Raw genomic sequence first — 24,085 nt, 5'->3', positions numbered from 1 at the left:
CACCGCATCCAGACGTCGATCTGGGGCGTGTGTGACATGCCTTTCTGAATGTTAATTCGTCCATACCCGAGGGTGTGATCTCTCAGTCGCCTGTAGAGCGCTTTTGGATTTCCCAGTCGCCTTGAGGGCACCTTTGTACAGCTGTGGCTGGGTGACTGTACTAGCCATCCGAACGGGATTCTGGTCTCGATCGGGCCTCGTTCTGTCGATCGCTGGAACGAATCAACGTTGGCTTGAAGCCGGGAATGAGAGACATTGGGAATGTTATTGGTTCACTCACTTGGAGCACAGTGAGTTATATATTACAAAACTGATGGTACCATCATAGGACATATTGATTGTACTATTGAATACAATTATTAAAAAACCACCTTTAGAGGCCATTTTTCCCCGCAAAGCGGGGGTTGGCCTTTTTCGGGAACCGTGGTTGTTGTTGTTTTTCGGTCCCCTTTTTGAAGCAATGTTTTACGGCCGGATGCCCTTCCTGACGCCAACCCTTTTTGCCACCTTTAACGACAAACAGGGAATTACCAGTGAACTGGTACTCAATTAGCCGACCTCGGAAGGATGACAGGCTGAGTCAACCCCCCTGGTGTTAATTCAGCGATTGACCGGGATTCGAACCCAGGATCCTAGGATCCTAAGCCGGCACCCTAGCCGCTAGCCCAATCAATAAAGAATGAAAACCAATTTCGCAATCCAATCACGCTGTGGCCCGGGTGGGAGTATCTCCTCGCTTACGGCCGGTGGTGGTAATTAGGTAATACGACGGATTGGGCTTACAACCCTACTCACCACCGACCGGAAGTGACGTCATACCCCCAGGACCGGTCGGACGGCCAGCTTAACAGGACAAGGGGATTAACCCCCCCCCCCCCCTTGCTAACGGGAGTGCCGTCCCCCGGATCCGTAACAATATAATATTTCCTACGGTGAGACGACTCCATTCAGTCACAAATACAACACACAGAGAAAAGCTAATGAAAATAAAATGTTTATTTTCAACGCCCGGCATCAGCTTTGGCCTCAACGAGGACTTTTAGGAGCTTGGTGGTCGTTGAAGCTCGAAGCCCCACAGGCGGGAAGCGCGTAAGATGGCCACGGAGTCGCGCACCTCGGCGCCATGAACGTGAGGTACTTTGTGAAGGCGGTCCTCTTCCGGGTCCCTCTGCCGTCCGGGGAAGCTCAACGCGGACCCATTCCACCACAACCTCAGCAGTGCCAGAAAAACCCCTAAAATCCTGCCGGCAAAAGCAATCCTCTCAAGTGCACACACAAAAGAAAAGATGCAGCTCCTCCACCAACGTCCGTTTCTCTCCAAAAGCCCACACCGAAAGCGCAAGCGAGAAGTGCTCTTCTTCCTCTCACTCCTCTCTCCTGACATCATGCCAATCAATGGCCGAGCTCTATTAAATCACCCTACGGTCTTCTCCCCCAATCACAAACTTCGGGTCATGGCATGCCGGCTTTGCTTGGCGTCAGTGTTAATTAAGGCGGGGCTTAACTAACGATTGGGTTCTGTCGGCAGTTGTGGTGGTTTAATGGAGGCTTTGCATAGCTGACCTTGTGTAGTTGTAAAAACGTAGGGACAAAATCACAGCGGGAATATCACGTACTGAGGAAAACTAACCTTAATCCCTAACTAGTTATCACAGCTTCACCCCTCATGTGAAGACACATAAACAATCTTAAGCTCCGGTTTCCCTACTTAAATACATCAAGATGTCTCCTACGCATCCACAGTCCATGCTACAACTATACAATCCTATCTTTACTATGGGATTCCTCCATCTACCCCCACAAACGTAACAATATTTTTTACTGAACAGGACCACTGACCTTTGACCGCTTGACACCATAATCTAATCTGTTTATCTTTACATCAAGGCTAACCCTCGCTCTAGCAGGGGAAATGGCCATAAAATGCCTATTGTTGTGTGTGTCGTTATCTTTAAATCATTATACATACAGTACTTATACCAAGTTTGACTTAGTTCCCTTCAGCCATTCTTAATTTATTGCGGTAATGAAAACCTATTACACACTCTGACCTTTGACCTCTTGACCAAAAAATCAAATCAGTTCATCTTTGCATCACAATACATACTTGTAACAACTTTGGTCAAAATCCCATCACTGTTTCACAAGTTATCATGGTAACAGGATTTTTACCTAACATGACGCATACATCCAGTACACACAGGCTACTGATTATTATCATTTATTATGCAGGTGTTGGCCTGGTGTTGGCTTAGCGGTTAGGGTGCCGGCTTGGGATCCGAGGATCCCGAGTTCGAATCCTGGCCGATCGCTGAATTAACGCCAGGGGGGTTGACTCAGCCTGTCATCCTTCCGAGGTCGGCAAATTGAGTACCAGCTTGCTGGGATGAATGATCCCGGTGTGTACCCGGTTTAGAATAGGTACACCGTATCCCTGCGCATCGTAAGAGGCGACTCAGGGTTGGCGCCAGGAAGGGCATCCGGCCATAAAAACATTGCCTCAAACAGGGAACCATGATTGTAATGGGGCCCGCAAGGCTAACCCTTGCTCCAGCGGGGAAAATGGCCTTAAAACGATCATTCATATATGCAGTATATGATCCATTCATACATCCAGCACACAGGCTACTGATTAGCATTTATTATGCAATACATGAACCGTAGCCTGGTGCCGGCTTGGGATCCTAGGATCCTGGGTTTGAATCCTGGTCGATCGCTGAATTAACGCCAGGGGGGTTGACTCACCCTGTCATCCTTCCGAGGTCGGCAAATTGACTACCAGTTCACTGGTAATTCCATGTGTCGCAAGAGGTGACTAACAGGGTTGGCGGCAGGAAGGGCATCCGGCCATAAAACATTGCTTCAAAAAGGGGACCATGGTGCCCGAAAAAGGCCAACCCCACGCACTGCGGGGAAAAATGGCCTCTAAAGGTGGTTCATGACGTTTGACCTTTGACCTCGTGACCCCAAAACGTAATGAGTTAATCTTTACATTATTATGCATACCTGCACCAAGTCTGACTTAGATCCCTTCAGCCGTTCTCAAGTTATCGTGGTAACGAAAACCTATCACGGACAGCCAGACAGACAAGCCGAAAACATAATGACTCCGGCTACTTCGTCAGCGGAGCAATAAAAATAAAAAGCCACAAAGGTAAACAATGGCTTTTGTCTGCTTGTCTTGCCATCGCTTGTCTTATTGCAAGTCGATCTCTGATGCTTTTACACATGTAGCATCTGTAATGACAACTTTAATGGACACTGACATGCATGTAGAAAACACTACAAATGGGTACTCACCACAAAAAGGCTCCGCCAAATACCTGCCCACTCTCGCAGAGTACTTGTAACTTCTTGCACCAGCGGAGACTCATTCGTGATAACCCCTTCACCACTATACACGCGGAAAAAAAATAGCTATGATGGTTCAATCAAACAGGTCAACAGAAACATCATTTAACCGTCCTGAAGCATCAAGTCTACAAATTAAAAGTACAGCATCCTGTGGTCACAGTAGCCATATGAACAATTCTCACAGCAGGCATTCACCATACATAGAAAGTGAATGCATCATGGCCATGGGCTTAACGTGACAATGAAAACTGTTGACCATCCCACACCAGCTAATACAGTGATAGATGATACACTGCCCAGTTTGCTGCAGAATGTTTGATGAGGTGTGGTGAGACAAGTCTACAGAAAACAAAAGCATTGATATTTTAACCTGCCTAACATGCATAATGCCCACAAACAAACACATGTGAGTGTTCATGTGTGTTACATCCAATGTGATGTATTTATATATATATATATATATATATATATTGTGGATATGAGGATTGTGTTTTTTATTGTGTTTTTTTTATTATTGCTTTATTCTGGACCCTCCTGCCTCCAGTCTGTTGTATAAAGGTCAAAGGGCGTTCCCGTAGTTAATTCCATAAAACATACACGAAGGACACCATATATCCCTGTTCAGTAGTTATATCCTTATTATGTGTATTAGTGTAAGGCTGTGTCTTCCATTAATTGACACTCCATTGCACTGCATTAAATAAAGTAGATCCCTCCGACATGGCATCTTCAAAGTGCCAGGTTTGCCAGGTTTGCAAAGTCTTCAAAATGGCATCTTCAAAGTGCCAGGTTCGCCCCAAAACCACCATTGGCCACGAGGTAAGGTCGGGGAAGAAGGGCGTGTCTCCACCTCGTCATAGAGGGGAGGAGTGAACCAGCCCTTGCCGACCAACCCAAAACGAGGGATTGGCTTTAGAGGGCGGAGAGAGAACGTTTGGGGGAGGTTCGCAGAAGGGTCAAGGGTGAGGCTTATATAACCGGCGGGAGACGCCCCCATGAGAGTAGAGGAGGGAGGAGATCAGAAGACAGACAAGCCTGAAGAGAGTCCTGGAGTTTGTGAGAGAGGGAGAGAGAACCCGTCACGCCAGACCCCCCACCAGCAGCGTTGGCTCCACCAAGCAGCTCCGACCCGTTACCCCGCGCGCACGACAGGATCGGTGGCATCGGCGGCCGTCGAGGTCCAGCCCGACGTCCCGTGCGGGATCAAGCTCCAGCCAGCTCCGTGCCTTCCTCCCCCTCCAGCCACCCACCTCCTGTCATTCCTGCCTGCCATTTCCTCATTCGTGTACGTAAGTTTGTTCTGTTTGTCTTGTCCCTGGGTTAATTAAGACTGTAGGTAAGCTAGCATTGCACTGTGTCTCCTTGATTCCTTCTGTCTTTATTTTATTATCTTTCCTTCTTCCTTGGTTTCTTTGGTCCTGTACATAGTAATAAATTATATTTGTATAACAAAACCTTTTTGTCTTCTTCTTCTCCTTCACATCCGTGTCGCTTTTGTCTTTTCCATATTGAATATCTGTGGCGCGATTTTGGCCAACGTTCAGGAATCGGGTTAGTCGGGGTAACTGTTAGGGCCGCGGCGCCATCCGCTCGGCAAATTAACATCTTATCCGCGGTCTGTAACAATATATATATATATATATATATATACGTAGTGTGTTCAAAAAGTATCCGACCTTTATTTTTCGTGCGTAAAAAAAAGAAGCTAGGGAGGCGTTGATTGGTGCACGTATGTAGGCGATCCTAATACACACGCGTGAATTTTTTCCCACCTGCAGAAGCTGTCATTCGACGGCAGACTGCCGATGAGTAAGGACATGTAAGTGAGCGCCGTCGGATTTTCGTTTTTGACAAAATGACGGAAAAACTTGAACAACGCTACTGCATCAAATTTTATGTAAAGCTTGGCGATTCCCAAGTGGAAACGATCCGCAAGATTCAACACCGTCCATTCCATTATGAAGGAGGATTTGGGCTTCAGGAGAATCTCAGCGAAGTTCGTACCAAAGCTGCTAACGATTGAGCAGAAGCAACTCCGTTTGGAGATCGCACAGGTCATGCGGGAGACTGTGAACAGCGATCCCAGCTTCCTCAACACAGTGATCACTGGCGATGAGTCCTGGGTTTATGGGTACGACCCAGAAACCAAGTTGCAGTCATCACAATGGAAGCATCCAACATCCCCGAGGCCAAAAAACACAAAATTTGATGCAGTAGCGTTGTTCAAGTTTTTCCGTCATTTTGTCAAAAACGAAAATCCGACGGCGCTCACTTACATGTCCTCACTCATCGGTGGTCTGCCGTCGAATGACAGCTTCTGCAGGTGGGAAAAATTTCACGCGTGTGCATTAGGATCGCCTACATACGTGCACCAATCAACGCCTCCCTAGCTTCTTTTTTTTTACGCACGGAAAATAAAGGTCGGATACTTTTTGAACACAGTAGTATATATATATATATATATATATATATATATATATTATATATATATATATATATATATATATATATATATATATATATATATATATACATATATATATAATTATATATATATATATATATATATATATATATATATATATATATATATATATATATATATATATATATAATTATATATATATATATATATATATATATATATATATATATATATTGTTGCGGATTTGAGAATCCTGTTTGTAAATATGCCCCTCTAGTGAGTCTTGTAAAAACCTCCGTTGTGTAAAGGTCAAAGGTCGTCCTTTTAGTTAGTCCATCGCATGCACGTAGAAAATCATATACCCTTCTAAATAGTTATTTCTTATTCTATGTAGTTTAAGGCTCTGTTTCCCACTAGTTGACCCTGCATTGCACCGAATTGAAATAAGATAGATCCCTCCGACACCCCCATGGCCTTTTCAAAGTGCCAGTAACTTTGGGTGGGGTTATTGGCATCACCTTCACCCCAAGACTCCATTACGCACGTGGTCAAGCCTCGGAGAAGAAGGGGGAGGAGCTACATTACGGGCGTGGCCCACACCTCGTCATCAGAAGGTGGAGCCAGGAAAGCCCCGAACGACCAACCACAAATCAGTGGGTATGGCTTGGTAGGGCGTGGCTATATAACCCGCGGCGCGACGCCCCCACCTGAGACGATTGAGGAATGAGATGACCGAAGCAGATGACCGAGGAAGCCCCACCAGCGGATGACCGAGGAAGCCCCACGAGCAGATGAGTAAGGAGTCCACCGCAGCGGATTCCACCGCAGCTCTGAGACCACCGCAGTTTTGACCACCGCAGCTTTGAGCTTTGACGGCAGTTGCGGCCGCGAAGCAACGCCGCCGTGCGAACACGCTTGAGGAGGGTCGGCGGCTGCTCACCTCAAGCTGCGCGATCACACCAACCGGACCCGCATCCTTCCCGCCTGTGATCCCACCTCCTCGTCCGTCCAGCCATCCACCTCCTGCCATTCATTCCTGCTTCATTCCCCGTGTAAGTCTGATTGTCATCCGTCCTTCGTGTTGTCCCTGGGAATAAGTAAGACTGTATAGGTAAGTTAATAATTGCACTGTGTCTTCTTCTCCTTCTGTCTTTATTTTCGTATTTTTCCTCCTCCTTGGTTTCTTTTGACTTGTACATAATAGGTAGTAATAAATCCCTGTTCTTCCTACCTTGCCTTCTTTCCTTTACATCCGGTTCGTCCTTGTCTTTTCCATCATTGAATACCTGTGGCACGATTTGGCCAACGAATAAGAATCGGGTCTAGTTTCTGCTAATGGTTCGAGCCGCGGCTGCTAATCCGCTCGGCAAATAACATCTTGTCCGTGGTCTCGAACGAGGTTGCTCACCTGCCTCTCTGGAGGGAGCTGGGCAGCTTCAGGACTCACGTCGGTCAGTCACAGACAAGGGGGAATCCCTTGGTAAGGGGAAAAAGGGCCAAAGTTGAGATCCGCAACAATATGTAGCGGTTACCTTAATGGGACATAATCCACGGGCACGGGCCAGTGGGGCTTTTGATGGTGTGGGCGTGGCGTGCGCGCGGTTGTTGGAGCCATGCCCTCCGAAGAGGGTTTTGGCTTTATAAAAGCTGTATGAGTACCGTTCGCGGGAAGAGTGCTGTGGGAATAAAGGAGCATTGAACAACTAGAAATGGCCTCGTCCTCTCGTCGTCCGCGACGCCTACATTGGTGACCCCGGCTGCCCCCGAACGTTTTCGGGGGCTTCCAACGAGCATGGCGACACCTACATTGGTGACCCCGGCTGCTCCCGAACGTTTTCGGGGGCTTCAAACGAACATGCCAAGCGCAGTTTCAATCGAACTGCCGAAGTTTTGGGAACGACAAGCGGCCGTTTGGTTCGCGCAGGCTGAGGACCAGTTCGCCCTTCGGAACATTTCCGCGGGTGACACGGCGTATTGTTGGGTCGCGTCTGCGCTCGGCTCCTCCACTACGACCAGGATCCTCCGAAGGGACGCAGGTACGAGACGTTGGCGGCACTGCTGCTCGTCTCCTTCGCGCACACTGAGGTCGAGCACGACTCCTACATATATATATATATATATATATATATATATATATATATATATATATATATATACAGTGGAACCTTGACTTACGAGTGCCCCAACTTACGAGTTTTTCGAGATACGAGCCGTCGCTCGGGCGGTTTATTGCTTTGAGATGCGAGCCGAGATCCGAGTTACGAGCTTTCGCCACCCGGTCACGTGGTTATCTTGCTGTGCAAGTACAGTATCTCTGTCGTATAGCGCTGCATTTTTGTTTTCGCATTTTGGTTATTTCGAGTTTACGCCGCCAGGTGGGTTGTGGTCACGTGGTTATCTTGCCGTGCAAGTACAGTACGTATCTCTGTCGTATAGCGCTGCATTTTTGTTTTCGCATTTTGGTTATTTCGAGTTTACGCCGCCAGGTGGGTTCTGGTCACGTGGTTATCTTGCCGTGCAAGTACAGTACGTATCTCTGTCGTATAGCGCTGCATTTTTGTTTTCGCATTTTGGTTATTTCGAGTTTACGCCGCCAGGTGGGTTCTGGTCACGTGGTTATCTTGCCGTGCAAGTACAGTACGTATCTCTGTCGTATAGCGCTACATTTTTGTTTTCGCATTTTGGTTATTTCGAGTTTACGCCGCCAGGTGGGTTCTGGTTACGTGGTTATCTTGCCGTGCAAGTACAGTACGTATCTCTGTCGTATAGCGCTGCATTTTTGTTTTCGCATTTTGGTTATTTCGAGTTTACGCCGCCAGGTGGGTTCTGGTCACGTGGTTATCTTGCCGTGCAAGTACAGTACGTATCTCTGTCGTATAGCGCTGCATTTTTGTTTTCGCATTTTGGTTATTTCGAGTTTACGCCGCCAGGTGGGTTCTGGTCACGTGGTTATCTTGCCGTGCAAGTACAGTACGTATCTCTGTCGTATAGCGCTGCATTTTTGTTTTCGCATTTTGGTTATTTCGGAAAATTTCTTAGTTTTAACCATGGGGCCCTAAGAAAGTGAGTGGCAAGTGCAGTGCTGAGAAGAAGAAGAGGATGATGTGCTTGGATATAAAACACGCAATCGTCAAAAAACATGAGCGAGGTGTCGAGGAGGACGTATATAACGGCAGAGGAGAAGAGCATGCCAGGCCACAACTTGTGGATATAAAACACGCAATCGTCGTGTTTTATATAAAACTTGTGCTTGGATATAAAACACGCAATCGTCAAAAAACATGAGCGAGGTGCCGAGGAGGACGTATATAACGGCAGAGGAGAAGAGCATGCCAGGCCACAACTTGTTCAGAATGCCGGCGATAGCTCGCCTTCTCTTTGTGGAAAACACGGTGAGATCCTTAACATCCAACAACTAATGGGACGCAAACGGGGCGCCCAGTTTAGCGGTACACACATTGATGAATCACCCTGCCTGTGATTCACCCATGACAGGTTATAGCTGGGTCGGGATTCAAACCCAGGCTGGACAGTTTAGACTTTAGAGTCAAGTGTGCGTACCTCCAGTCCAGGCCATCCTGCCAACTTGTATGCTGCATACAGGTGAAATATAAAGCGCGAGATATTTTTATATATACTGTATATTTAAAAAAAAATTGGTGTGGTTTTTGACGGGCTGGAACGGATTAATAGCATTTCAATGCATTTCAATGGGGAAATTTGATTTGAGATACGAGCAATTTGAGTTACGAGCTCGGTCACGGAACGAATTAAACTCGTAAGTCAAGGTTCCACTGTATATATATATATATATATATATATATATATATATATATATATATATATATATATATATATATATATATACAGTCATCCCTCGCTATATCGCGGTTCACTTTTCGCGGCTTCGGTACATCGCGGGTTTTTCTCGCTAGTATATGTAAAATTATATCGCGGATTTTTCGCTATATCGTGGGATTTTTCGGTATAAATGTATTTTTATATACTATTATTTTAAATATTTTTGTGGTAAAATAAGCATTTTCTAGCCTAAAAAATTAAAAAACATAAAAAAATAAGAAAAATACAGTATTTAAAAACATATTACAAGAAATAAAATACTGTACATAGTGCATAGTAGAAGAGTAGACAAAGAGACAAAGAGTCGTGCGTATGGAAAACGCAGATGCGGCAGCTTCCACTTGCGCTAGTTACCCACGTAATGGGTAACTGTAATGCTCTTTCTGGCTGTGCAGTACATTCATCATCGTCATCACCTTCATCGTCATCAGTACTGCACAGCTAATTCATCATCATCTTCATCACGCAAGTTGTAGTATTGAAGAGCCGGGGCTCTTGCTTGATACGGACGAAATGACGGGCAAGACACAAACTCGTCCGAGAAGATATTTATTCTCAAAACCAACTCGGGAACACTGAAAAGCCCGTTTATCGGGCTGCATTATAAAGCACAACCAGAAACCGAAAGCCACGCCTCTCAAGAGTGGCGTGCTTGGTGGTCACGTGATCAACAGGTGTAGCTGATTATACCCGCACGCGCGGCACGCTTTAGCGGTCACGTGACCAGCCACTCTGGCGCCGGGGATCCCCGCCGGTGACGTCACCGGCTGGAGCAAGGAGATTCTAATGCTGGTCTTGCTTGGGGAACCCATGGGTCGCTGCAGTATCTTCAATGGTGAGTACCCATTAGAATTTTATATGTTGTTAAAATTACGTATGTTTAAGAGTGTAAAAAGTGTTTAAGAGTATAGGAAGTGTTTATAAGAGTATGGGAAAGGTTAATAAGAGTGTGGGGAGGGTCATAAAGCTTTAAAATATATATAAATAATAAAATAAAAATATGGTCGCTACTTCGCGGATTTTCGTCTATCGCGGGGGGTTCTGGAACGTAACCCCCGCGATAAACGAGGGATCACTGTATATATATATATATACATACATACATACATATATATATATATATATATATATATATATATATATATATATATATATAAATATATATATACAGTATATATATATACTAGCTTGGCTCGGCTCGCTGCGGTCGCCTCACCAAGCATCGATACTGAGGAACGGGCTTATTTTAGCTGAGGCTAATGACTGTACCTGAGTTGCTGTGTTGTCATGATTTTCACCAATCATAATACAAACAATTACTTTGCACAAATGTATTTGTTGTGTTTGTGATATTACATTTTTATAGGCAATTTAGGTTGAAGATTTAGGTTGAATGTTTTTTTTTCAAGAAAGAACCCCTCAGCACATACATTGGGGAGGGGTAGGTGCAGACTGGAAGTTTGGGACGATTACACCTCACCACCACGTAATTCAAAACACCTCACCACCAAGTAATTCAAAACACCGCACCACCACGTCATTCAAAACACCTCACCACCACGTAATTCAAAATACCTCACCACCAAGTAATTCAAAACACCTCACCACCATAAAACACGTAATAAAAACACCTCACAGCCATAAAACATGTAATAAGAACACCTCACAGCCATAAAACACGTAATAAACACACCTCACCACCACGAAAATAAAAACACCTCACAGCCATAAAACACGTAATAAAAACACCTCACAGCCATAAAACACGTAATAAAAACACCTCACCACCACGAAATTAAAAAACACCTCACAGCCATAAAACACGTAATAAAAACACCTCACCACCACAAAATTAAAAACACCTCACATCCATAAAAACACGTAATAAAAACACCTCACAGCCATAAAAACACATAATAAAAACACCTCACAGCCATAAAACATGTAATAAGAACACCTCACAGCCATAAAAACACGTAATAAACACACCTCACCACCACGAAAAATAAAAAACACCTCACAGCCATAAAAACACGTAATAAAAACACCTCACAGCCATAAAAACACGTAATAAAAAACACCTCACCACCACGAAATTAAAAACACCTCACAAGCCATAAAACACGTAATAAAAACACCTCACCACCACAAAATTAAAAACACCTCACATCCATAAAACACGTAATAAAAACACCTCACAGCCATAAAAACACGTAATAAACACACCTCACCACCACGAAAATAAAAACACCTCACAGCCATAAAAACACGTAATAAAAACACCTCACAGCCATAAAAACACGTAATAAAAAACACCTCACCACCACGAAATTAAAAACACCTCACAGCCATAAAACACGTAATAAAAACACCTCACCACCACAAAATTAAAAACACCTCACATCCATAAAAACACGTAATAAAAACACCTCACAGCCATAAAAACACATAATAAAAACACCTCACAGCCATAAAACATGTAATAAGAACACCTCACAGCCATAAAACACGTAATAAAACACACCTCACCACCACGAAAATAAAAAACACCTCACAGCCATAAAACACGTAATAAAAACACCTCACAGCCATAAAACACGTAATAAAAAACACCTCACCACCACGAAATTAAAAACACCTCACAGCCATAAAAACACGTAATAAAAACACCTCACCACCACAAAATTAAAAACACCTCACATCCATAAAACCACGTAATAAAAACACCTCACAGCCATAAAACACATAATAAAAACACCTCACAGCCATAAAACACGTAATAAAAACACCTCACAGCCACGAAATTAAAAACACCTCACCACCACATCATTTAAAAACACCTCACCACCAAGTAATTCAAAACACCTCACCACCACATAATTCAAAACACCTTATCACCAACTAATTCAAAACACCTCACCACCACCTAATTAAAAAACACCTCACCACCACGTAATTATAAATACCTCACCACCACGTAATTCAAAACACCTCACCACCATGTGATTTAAAAACACCTCACCACCATGTGATATTAAAAACACCTCACCACCCACGTCATTTAAAAACACCTCACCACCGCATAATTCAAAATACCTCACCACCACATGATTCAAAACCACCACAACGTTATTAAAAACACTTCACAACCACGGAAACAAAAGTTTGAGGGAGTCGTTAAGTGACAACACAGACACTGCCCAGATGTGTCGATATATAGATAAATGACTGTACCCGAGTTGCCGTTTTACCAATCATAATTCAAACAATTATTTTGCACAAATGTATTTGTAATATACGTGATATCACATTTTATAAACAATTGAAGTTGAAAAAAAAAAAAAATTCCAAAAAGAAAAAAAAAAACAATTGCAATTATTTTGAAAATAAATACCCTTATTTATTTTTTAAAATATGTATGTGCTGTATATGTATGTATGTATGTATTTATTGATGTATGTATGTATGTATGTATGTTTATATAAATATATATAGATGTATATATTATACGTGTATGTGTATATGTGTGTGTATATGTGTATTAGGACATACCGACGGGAGAGATATGTGCATACCAGAAGTTTGGTACAATTTCACAAAAGTTTGAGAAAGTAGTTCAGTGACAACACAACACAACACAACACAACACAGCACAACACAGACGCTGCAACGGACCCTGCACAAACAAACAAACAAAAAAAAATATAATATATATATATATATATATATATATATATATATATATTATATATATATATATATATATATATATATATATATATATATATATATATATATATATATATATATATATATATATATACATACATATTATATATATATACATATATACATATATATATACATATATACATATATATATACATATATATATATATATATATATATATATATATATATATATATATATAGTCATCCCTCGCTATATCGCGCTTCACTTTTCGCGGCTTCGGTACATCGCTGGTTTTTCTCGCTAGTCTAGTGTAAAATTATATATCGGATTTTTCATTATATCGCGGGATTCTGCGGCCTATAGGTATTTTTCTTTTTTTAGATTTTAATTATTTTTGCGGTAAAATAAGCATTTTTCTCGCGCACTTTATACTTTATACGCGAAACACCCTGCAGCACCTGGTCGAGGCTATGGACTCGGAAGAAAACTTCTCGCTGAAGGCGTACTGGCGTGAGTACACCATTGCAACGTGTCTGCAAAATATTCAGATGGCCATAAAGGAGATGAAGACAGAAACTTTGAATGCCTGCTGGAAAAAATTGTGGGCCAGAAGTAGTCCACGATTGCGTGTACAAGGGTTTCTCTCCTGACGAAGTCCACCACTCTGCAGTAGATAAGGCAGTGAAGCTGGCAAAATTACTAGGAGGAGATGGCTTCAACGATATGACTCCCGATGACGTTGAGGAGCTGCTCGAGACCCACTCAGATCCGTTAACGGACGAAGACCTGGCGGAGATGACGAAGTCAGCAAGTGAGGAAGAAGAAGAGGAAGAAGAGGGTCCAGCAGATGAAGAAGAAGGCCTATCACTGGAACGCCTCGCAACCCTAGTGAGAATGGCAAAAGAACTTAAGGAAAGGGCTGAAGAATGGGACCCTTGGATGATTCGTTCGTTGAAGTTCAGAAATGTAATCGACGGAGGCATTGAAGTCTATAAAAACCTCCTCGCCCAGAAGAAAAGGCAGCGCCAGCAACTGCCCATCACTATGTTCCTCACCCGAAAAAAGAAAGAAGACACGCCTACATCTTCAGCACGAAAAGAAGTTCCGGACGACGACGAAGATACTGCACCACCTGACGAGGCGCCTGCTGAAGTGGCGCCTTCAGAAGAGCTGTAATGCTCTTCTTTGCTCTGCAGTACAGTAAAAACTATTTTTGATATACTTACCCAGTATCTATTACAGTATTTTCAAATATACTGTACAGCTATATATACACGTACAAATATTTTTCTAATACGTAAGGATGGGTCTCAAAAGTGTGTTTAAGAGTGTAGAAAGGGTTTATAAGAGCGTGGGAAAGGTTTATAAGAGTATGGGGAGGGTTTTTAAAGGCTTAAAATATATAAAAATAATAAAATAAATATATGGTTTCTACTTCACGGATTTTCACCTATCACGGGGGGTTCTGGAACGTAACCCCCGCGATAAACGAGGGATGACTGTATATATATATATATATATATATATATATATATATATATATATATATATATATATTATATATATATATATATATATATATATATATATAATGTGTTGTGGTTTTGGAATAAAGGTCAATTCCCCCTCATAGGTAGACGCGCCACAACATGAAGCCTCGCAATAGTTCAGTTATTTCTTAGTGAATGAAAGTGAAGTCCTTTCCTGTGTTTAGTTTTGCGTTGAGTAGGCCAGTGAGCTTAGGTGTTCTTTTGGCGCTTTGCTTTGATGCTTTTGGTTTGGCGCTGAAATGCCACGCGGCAGGCTTGAACAAATCTACCAAGGCCGAAGGAAGGCGCGGCAGGAGGAGTGGTCGGTAAGCACGAGCCACCAATCAGGGCTCGAGGGGAGTGGCTAACCACGACGACCAGAGGCGGGGTTTTGGAAAGTTCGAGTCGGGCCGGGACGGAGCCATATAACCCTGCTCCGAGCCCCCCACCTGAGTTCTGAGGTCAGACGGCAATTGAGAAGGAGTTGAGTTGAGTAAGAGGAGTTCTCGGTCAGAGTCGTGTGCAAGTTACAGTTCCTTGTGAGACTATTTACAGTTCCCCGTGAGAGTGAGTTGGGTTGAGCTTGAGAACGCGAGTGGAGCTGCAGGACGAACGAATTGAATTGCCGATTGTACACGAACTTTCACCGTGCCCTGCTCTCTGTGCTGTATTAATCGCGCTCGAGAGGACGACCCGTGCCGGGCCACAGACGCGCGATTTCCTCCTGCCCGCCTTCGCCTGGATACGTGCCGTGACCGCCAGAGGGCTACACCACGAGCGAGCTGTCCGGGAGCGACCGGCAGCAAAGCGCATTTGGCGCGCGAACATTCTTCCTCCATCTCCCCGTGTGTGTGAGTGGGCCCTTGTCTGGGTTAAAGTTAAACTGGTTAAGCTTCTGCTCTGTGTCCCCCTTTCCTTCATCATTATCATTGTAAATAATAAGAAATCATGTTCTTCCTCTGATTTAACCGTTTTCGTCCCTTCCATCCATTGGCTTGGCATGGTACGAATAGAACCGCTCGAATCGGGTTCCATAAAAAGGTAACAGCACAAGTCACGTGATACGCATACCGCTCGGGCGTAATCGATTAAGCGTGGCTTTTGTGCGAGGCTCGGTCCCTGCTTTCGGGACAGCGTGGGTTAAAGGTACGTGCGACGTTGACCCGATAGCCTTTTTCACGCTTGCTCCGGAAGTGGCGATTCGGTCTCGTGGACCCGAAGACCCAGGGGGGTCTCAAATTAAATTTCCCCATTAAAATGCATTGAAATGCTATTAATCCGTTCCAGCCCGCCAAAAAGAGAAGGCGAGCTATCGCCGGCACTCTGAACAAGTTGTGGCCTGGCATGCTCTTCTCCTCTGCCGTTATATACGTCCTCCTCGGCATCTTTTTCCAGAAGAGCCCTGTCTCGTCACAGTTGAAGATTTGCTGGGGGATGTATCGTTCGGCTTCTATCAGTTCGGCAAAAGTTATAATAAAATCTTCAGCTGCCTTCACATCCGCCTCACCAAGTCGACAACACGCACACCTCGCTCATGTTTTTCGACGATTGCGTGTTTTATATCCAAGCACATCATCCTCTTCTTCTTCTCAGTACTGCCTTTGGCACTCAATTTCTTAGGACCCATGGTTAAAACTAAGAAATTTTCCAAAATAACCAAAATGCGAAAACAAAGCAGCAGCGATATACGGCAGAGATGCTTGCACGGCAAGATAACCACGTGACCGGAACCCACTTGGTGGCGGGTGGCGTAAGCTCGTAACTCAGATCTAGGCTCTCATCTCAAAGCAATAAACCGCCCGAGCGATGGCTCGTATCTCGGAAAACTCGTAAGTTGGTGCACTCGTAAGTCAAGGTTTCACTGTATGTATGTATATATATATATATATATATATATATATATATATATATATATATATATATATATATATATATATATATATATATATATATATATACATACATATATATACATATATATACATATATATATATATATATATATACATATATACATATATATATACATATATATATATATATATATATATATATATATATGTATATATATATGGTCAGTCCAAATTGTAACCCACTCTCTCTTGCTCGGTCGCCGTACGTTCCGTTCCCTGCTCATACCTGTTCCACGAACCTAAATTTAATTACGGACCGCTTGGGTCCTGGAGCAACTGATTGTTTATGGACTCGTTAGGGTAACGTTACGTAAGGAGAAGTGCCCCACGTTGGGCGCCTGAGGTTAAGGGGTAATAGATCTCTGGGTTGTGAGGGTAAGGATAAGGGCGGCGTCCCGATCCGAGGCCTACCCGGGAGACGTCGGGATTTTAAGTAAGATCAGAACTATTACACGGGCGTAGGATGCCAGGAAAGTGCAGTAAGGGTAGGATAGACGGCTGTGTAGGCGGGCGAGCCTCTCAGGAGAGTAGGTAGCGCGGCCGTACCACGCGAGGCGGGCGAACCTCACGAGTACAAGGCTGCGAGCCTCTCAGAGTTAGGTAGACGGCTGTAAACGCGAGGCGGGCGATCCTCACGAGTACAAGGCTACGTCGGTAAACTAAATTTTCCTAGGATGGGTAACAGTATGGGTAATAAGACAGTAAAGGCAGGTGAACCGCTTAGACATACCCCAGCATTTTTTATGTTTAAGAGGTATGGCTATGCTGCTGTGAGACCAGGGAAGTCATGGGTTGCATTGACGAAGGATTTAGGAGAACCGTGGCCCGAAGGAGGGTCTTTTGCGCTGGAAAAATTGGACGTGTTGTATGAGACATTAGAAAAGTTCGAACAGGCCACGAAACACTTTCCGCCTGACTATTGGAAAGTCTTTGGCTGGTGGAAGGAAGAAGCGATGAAGCGACACGCAAAGTCGAAACAGGCCAGCTTGGCTGGTGAGGTAACAAAACTCAAGGGTCTGAGGAAACAGGCGAATAAAGAGCAGGATGAAGCGCTTAAGGAAATAGAGAGGCAGGCCAACGCGCGACTGATGCCGCTCGTTGAAAAACCAGACCCCGCGAGAGGGGAGGTAGCGACCAATCTACCCTCCCCAGCCCCAGACCTAAACCCTGTCCCGGGGTTTCAGGCACCACCTATCCTTTCTGCGCCCCCGCTACCACCTCCCTATAACCCCGCTACCATCGCGCCCCAGATACCCCAGAACCACCCGAGCCAGGGAAGGCCGTTTGCACAACTCGGGGCTAACGGAATAGATGACGGGACCGACATCGCAGGGTTCCCGCCACCGATAGGACCGGATGGGTTATACCCCTCACTGGTAGGTTGTAAGGGGAAAAGGACCTCACAAACTACCCCCATCGGAATGTCAGGAAATAGAGGAAAGGAAAACATTGTGCCCTGTACAAGTTATCGGAGTTGACGCCCAAGGACAGGGGGTTCGAGAAAGAGTACCATGGAAAGAATCCTCTTTAACTGTAATGAGGGAAAGGATTCAACATTTGCTTATTGAGGATCCGCGGCAGATAGTGCCGACCATGTCGAATTGGTTTTTAGCCGGCGAGTGCGACTATCGAGACATAACTCATATGGGAGTATCCGTGCTCCCACCCAAAGTATGGGAAAGGGCTAGATTAAGAGCACACTGGCCGCACGTCGATCCAAGGGCAGCAGGAGCGGCCCAGATAACAGTACCACAATGGGACGCACTGAAGCTCCGGCTGCTGGGTGCCATCGAGCATGCGCTGTTGCCAGCAGGAGGTCCGGATTGGGGAAAAATTGGGGCCATAAAACAAAAGGCAGGAGAACCAATTGGAGAGTACCGAGAAAGGTTGGAAAAGGCCATGGCGCGCTGGGGAGGACTGGGTCCGATGCAGCTGGGAGGGCTACCCCAACCATTGGTAAATCAATATCTAATCGAGGGGCTTCGGCCGGTGTTAAAGAAACAGGTACAGACCGTCCTCTTCGGCTGGAAGGGAATGACAACCAACGAATTATGCGACAAACTGGAACAATGCCCGGGCTCCTCCCTAGAGGAGAAGAAGGATATTAAGGAGGAAATATTGCAAATGTTTGTCCAGGAGAAACGGGCTCAATTTAACCAAAATAAAAAAGGGGATCAGAGTCAGAACTACATACACGAACAGTGCCAGAAGTGGGGACCTGTTCGAGGTCCAGAGGAACATAGGAGGAGTTGTTATCCTTTTTTCTATAAGGGCCAATTCCCCAACGGAGAGTGGATCCCCAGCGAAAATGAAAACTGCGACGGTTGTACTGAGGAAGATTTTGGACTAATTAATATGAACGAGGTAAAACAGCAATGGACAATACCACCCCCTCTTCCCCTTCCTCCTCAAAACCCTCAAACTTGGAATGTGCAAGGGCCCCCTCCCCAAAATTGGTATCCACCAAGACCCCTTCTCCAAAACCCCGGACCACCCCCCAATAGTGGGATGCAGAACGGACCAAGGGGGAACTGGGCCCCGCCTCGGGGTCCGCCGCAGTGGCAACCAGTGAACCAGTCACTTTGGGGGCCGCCAGAACGCAGGCAGGGCGGAAGGGGAGCGGTAGAGGGACGACCTATGCCCTCCGCACCACCGGTTCCGCAGGAACCGTGCCATTATTGCAAGCAGATGGGACACTGGATACGTGATTGCCCAAAGGCTCGTAAGGGGTTTCAGCCCCAATACAATAGAGGGGCCTATTGACGGGACGCTGGCGAGTCGCCCAAGGAGTGTCCTCTCTTGACCATGACACCGGCAGAGGAACCAACTATGATGTTGGACGTGGAGGGAAGACAATTAGAATTTCTCGTAGATACGGGCGCGACTCGCAGCACAATTAACAAGGGGCAATTGCCCTCTTTGCGCCCTACGGCCAGGAACGTTCAAATACTGGGTGTTTCGGGTTTACCCCAAGCGCTTCCTATTTCGGAGGAAGTGCGAGTAACATGCGGCCCGCTGGAGGCTAAACATGCTTTCTTGATGACCACTACCGCCCCGACGAATTTGCTGGGACGGGATTTATTGTGCCGTTTGGGCTGTCAAATCTCATGTACCGAGGAGGGAGTTTTTGTAGACGTCGCGGAGTCTAAACGCGACTTGTTGATGACGGCACTGGCTCTTCCCGGCCCCACCGCGTATTGGTGGCGCTTGGATCCAGGGGCTTTGTCTGCTTGGACATATATCATAGATAATGTGTGTTTGGACAGTTCAGTGCTGCGAGATTGGATGCAACAGCACCAAATTTCGATAAAGGACTTAAAGGATAATCCACCCCATTGCACTGCGTACTATGATGCAACGGGTGAGGACGAGAACTACCGGGAAAGGGTTAAGGAAAAGCTGGGCGAATGGATGCCTCTACACTTGTCACGGGTATGGATCGGGCGTGAGGGAATAGGAATTGAGGTAGTCCTAACCCCGAGTCAGCATGCGCTGACCCAATACCCCGAAGGAGCGGTCGCCCATGTTACCCTCACTACTGCCAAAGGGTGGCCGCCGGAAAGTGTAGGTTGGATGGTAGGGAGGTTACGAGAAGTTCCCTTACATGGTTATCGGTGTAAGAGGGGCCGCTGGACTTTGAAACAGCTCGAAAACGGTGAAGGGTTCTCAATTGACATTAAGGCAGAACGGAGGGACGGAAAGTTCGAAGAGGCAGAGTTGCCCCCCAAAGGCACCTATGCCATGAGGGCAGTGCTGACGGACCCGGGTGAGTCGGATTACCTCCTAGCGGAGGTGCCAGACAATTTATGGCCCAAAAGCGACGGTGAGGTTGGACGGATGCGAGACGCCAAACCTCTAGTGATAGCAGTGCAGCCGGGGATGCGCTTGCCAAACGTAAAACAGTATAAGCTACGACCTGAGGCCGACGTAGGCATAGCACCAGTGATTCAATCCCTAGTGGAACAGAAGATTATCGTAGAAACTAACAGCCCATGTAATACACCAATTTTGCCAGTTAAAAAGCCGTCAAAGGACAAATGGAGATTTGTACAGGATTTAAGGGAGGTGAACAAGGTGATACAGGGCATACACCCACTAGTTCCAAACGGAGAAACCCTCATGATGTCAATTCCGCCGGACGCAACATACTTCACGGTCATCGACCTTTGTTCTGCGTTTTTCTCTGTGCCCATCGCGCCTGAGTCACAATACTTGTTCGCTTTCACCCATAGGGGGCGCCAGTATACTTGGACAGTACTACCTCAGGGGTTTTCAGATAGCCCCACTCTGTTTTCCCGGGCGCTGCACCGCGACCTGGCTGATGTGGAATTGAAGGGAGGGTCAGTGTTGCTGCAATACGTTGACGATTTGTTGATTTGCTCCCCTTCAAAGGAGGCGTGCGAAATGGATTCTTTGGCCCTATTAAAGGCCTTGGCGGCCAAAGGCCACAAAGTAGGCAGACCAAAACTTCAGTTTGTGCGGCAGGTTGTAACTTACTTGGGACACGCCATTTCGCACGGAAAACGAGAATTGGATGCTGGACGAGTGACCGCTATCACGGAGCTGCCTCGCCCTCGCTCGCAACGGCAAATGCTGCGCTTCCTAGGTATGACGGGATACTGCCGCACTTGGATACTTGATTTTGCGCTGCTGGCTAAACCACTGTACGAGGCGACCAAATCAAATGCCCCGGACCTATTGGTATGGACGGATGAATTGAGGCGATGTTTTGACGGGCTGAAACAGGCGCTGGTTACGGCACTGTCATTAGGACTCCCGGATTATGCGAAACCATTTACCCTTTACACTCACGCCGTGGGAGGTTTCGCCCAGTCAGTTTTGACACAGACCCATGGGGATAAGGAGCGGCCGGTGGCCTACTTTAGTAAAAAGTTAGACCCGGTCGAACAAGGGTTTCCGGTGTGCTTGCAAGCCGTGGCAGCGGCCAGGTACGCAGTAGAAAGAACAGCGGACATTGTTATGGGACACCCAGTAACGCTACGGGTACCACATTGCGTCACTTTGCTGCTGTTACAGCGAAGCACACAGCATTTGTCTAACACTAGATTAATGCAATACGAATCCGCACTGATCACTGCAGCCAACATCACGATCGAACGTTGCACGACGCTCAACCCAGCCTCACTGATGCCCACTCCTGAGGAGGGCGAACCTCATGTGTGCACCGACGTTGTGCAGCTAGTCTCCACGGTGCGATCGGATTTAAAGGACAATCCCTTAGAATATCCCGACTGTACATATTATGTCGATGGATCAGCTAGGCGCGCATGGGACGGGTCCCTGTTGTCCGGGTACGCCGTGTGCTCGGATAGCGAAACGGTAGAGAGCGGGCGTCTTCCACCTACATTTTCCGCACAGCAGGCGGAGCTGTGCGCCTTGACCAGAGCGTGCAGCTTGGCGGAAGGCCTTGCCGTCAACATTTACACAGATTCGGCCTACGCTCACGGCGTAGTCCACGATAAAGGAGCCATCTGGAAGATGAGAGGTTTTCTCACATCTGCCGGTTCAGTGATAAAGAATGGCGCGTTGGTAGAAGGGCTCCTCCGAAGCATTTTACTTCCCCGCGCTATCGCGGTAATTAAGTGTCGTGGCCACCAAAGGGCGGACACTGACGTTGCCCGGGGCAACGCAAGGGCGGACGAGGCGGCAGGAAAGGCCGCCAACCAACAGATAGAACGCAACATGCCGATGGTGACACGAGCACAGAAGACAGCCGCACAGATTGCCGACATACCGACTGCGGGACCACCCGCCACACCAACTAAGGACGATATCATAAATTTGCAAAATGCTGCACCGACGGCCGAACACGAGGTCTGGCTCAAACGAGGAGCGATACGCCCTGGGCCAGGGGAAATGTGGACCCTTGATGAAAAACCTATAGCACCCCAGGCTTTACTGCCTTGGCTGGCACGCATGGCTCATCAGAATGGTCATGTGTGCCAGAGGGGGGTGATGGGACAGATAGACTACACTTGGGCAGCGCCAGGACTGTCACGGATTGTATCCGAAGTGTGCCGATCGTGTGTGGTCTGCCAGCAACACAATAGAGGGGCGCCACCGAGACATGCACATGATGGGGGACGGCCCCCGCCTAGTGGGCCGTTCGCAACTATCGAGTTCGATTTTACAGAATTGGAACCAAGTATGTCATTTCGCTATGTGTTGGTGATCATAGATACGTTCACCAAATGGGTCGAAGCATACCCATGCGTCAAGTCCGATGCTCCGACAGTAGTGAAGCGCCTCGTGCGGGATTTTATGTGCAGATTTGGCATTCCCCAGATAATTTCGTCAGATCAAGGGGGCCATTTCACGGCGCAGGTGGTTAAGGGCATCCTGAAGGCGTTGGGCGTTAAACAATCCTTCCATTGCGTCTACCACCCACAGTCCTCAGGACTTGTGGAACGAACGAACAAGACTTTAAAGAATAAACTAGCGAAACTTTGCGCAGACACAGGCTTGAGGTGGCCAGAGGCTCTTCCGCTTGCATTGATGAGCATTCGTTCCACCCCGGGTCGCACTACGGGCCTTTCCCCCCACGAAATATTAATGGGACGACCTATGAGCTTGCCCGTTTCAGCACCAACAGACATGTCCACCCTTGCTTTGCCAGTAATGGATGACATGCTTTTGAGATTTTGCATAGGCTTGTCCAATGTGGCACGCAGCATCCATGCTCGAGTACGAGAGGCGCTGCCTGAACCAATAGGCCACGCCATCCACAACTTCCAGGCCGGCGACTGGGTGCTTGTAAAGCACTTCACCCGCAAGGCTGCTTTGGAGCCACGGTGGAAGGGACCATTCCAGGTGCTACTGGTTACACCGACGGCAGTCTTCTGCGAGGGTAAACCTTCGTGGATCCACGCCACCCATTGTAAGTTGTCCATTCCCGCACCACAAGTCACACAAGACACCGCACCTCACACTGCCGAAGACAATGCATCGTCTAGGGCACCACAGTCTCCTAAGGGCGGCGATGACGGTCATGATGATGGGAATTCTGGGTAGCTGCCTCAAACCCCCTGCTGGAGATAGGCTCTTGAACTTTGAGCGACTGAGAAAGGACCTCCCCAAGTACCCAGGACCCGACAACTATTCAGCATTTTCCCTCTACCCCGTCAAGTATATAACGGCTCGCTGGGGAGACAAAATAGCGGTGAATTGCTGCAACCTGGAAACGAGCTTTAAGTGGTTATCTGTAAGATGGGCGGAAGCTATAGTGGTACACAATAACACACCACAGGCACGGATGACAAGAACACGCCTAGTCCTGACTAAGGTTAGG

General features: G+C 46.3%; 1 protein-coding gene across 2 annotated transcripts in view; it reads right to left on the bottom strand.

Moving 5' to 3' along the window:
• Positions 1-24,085, bottom strand: part of LOC137420545 (dedicator of cytokinesis protein 1) — a gene marked incomplete in the record, with an annotated part of 615,378 nt that overhangs the window by 509,837 nt on the left and 81,456 nt on the right. For both annotated transcript variants that reach the window (XM_078772553.1, XM_078772554.1), the window contains 1 exon segment: positions 3,301-3,394. In XM_078772553.1, coding sequence (XP_078628679.1) covers positions 3,301-3,394 — 94 coding nt within the window.

Source organism: Myxine glutinosa, chromosome 2, assembly GCF_964187855.1.
Source record: "Myxine glutinosa chromosome 2, kmMyxGlut1.1, whole genome shotgun sequence".
Taxonomy (NCBI): domain Eukaryota; kingdom Metazoa; phylum Chordata; class Myxini; order Myxiniformes; family Myxinidae; genus Myxine; species Myxine glutinosa.
Note: the sequence above shows the minus strand (reverse complement) of the source record. Positions and strands in the feature narration are given on the sequence as shown.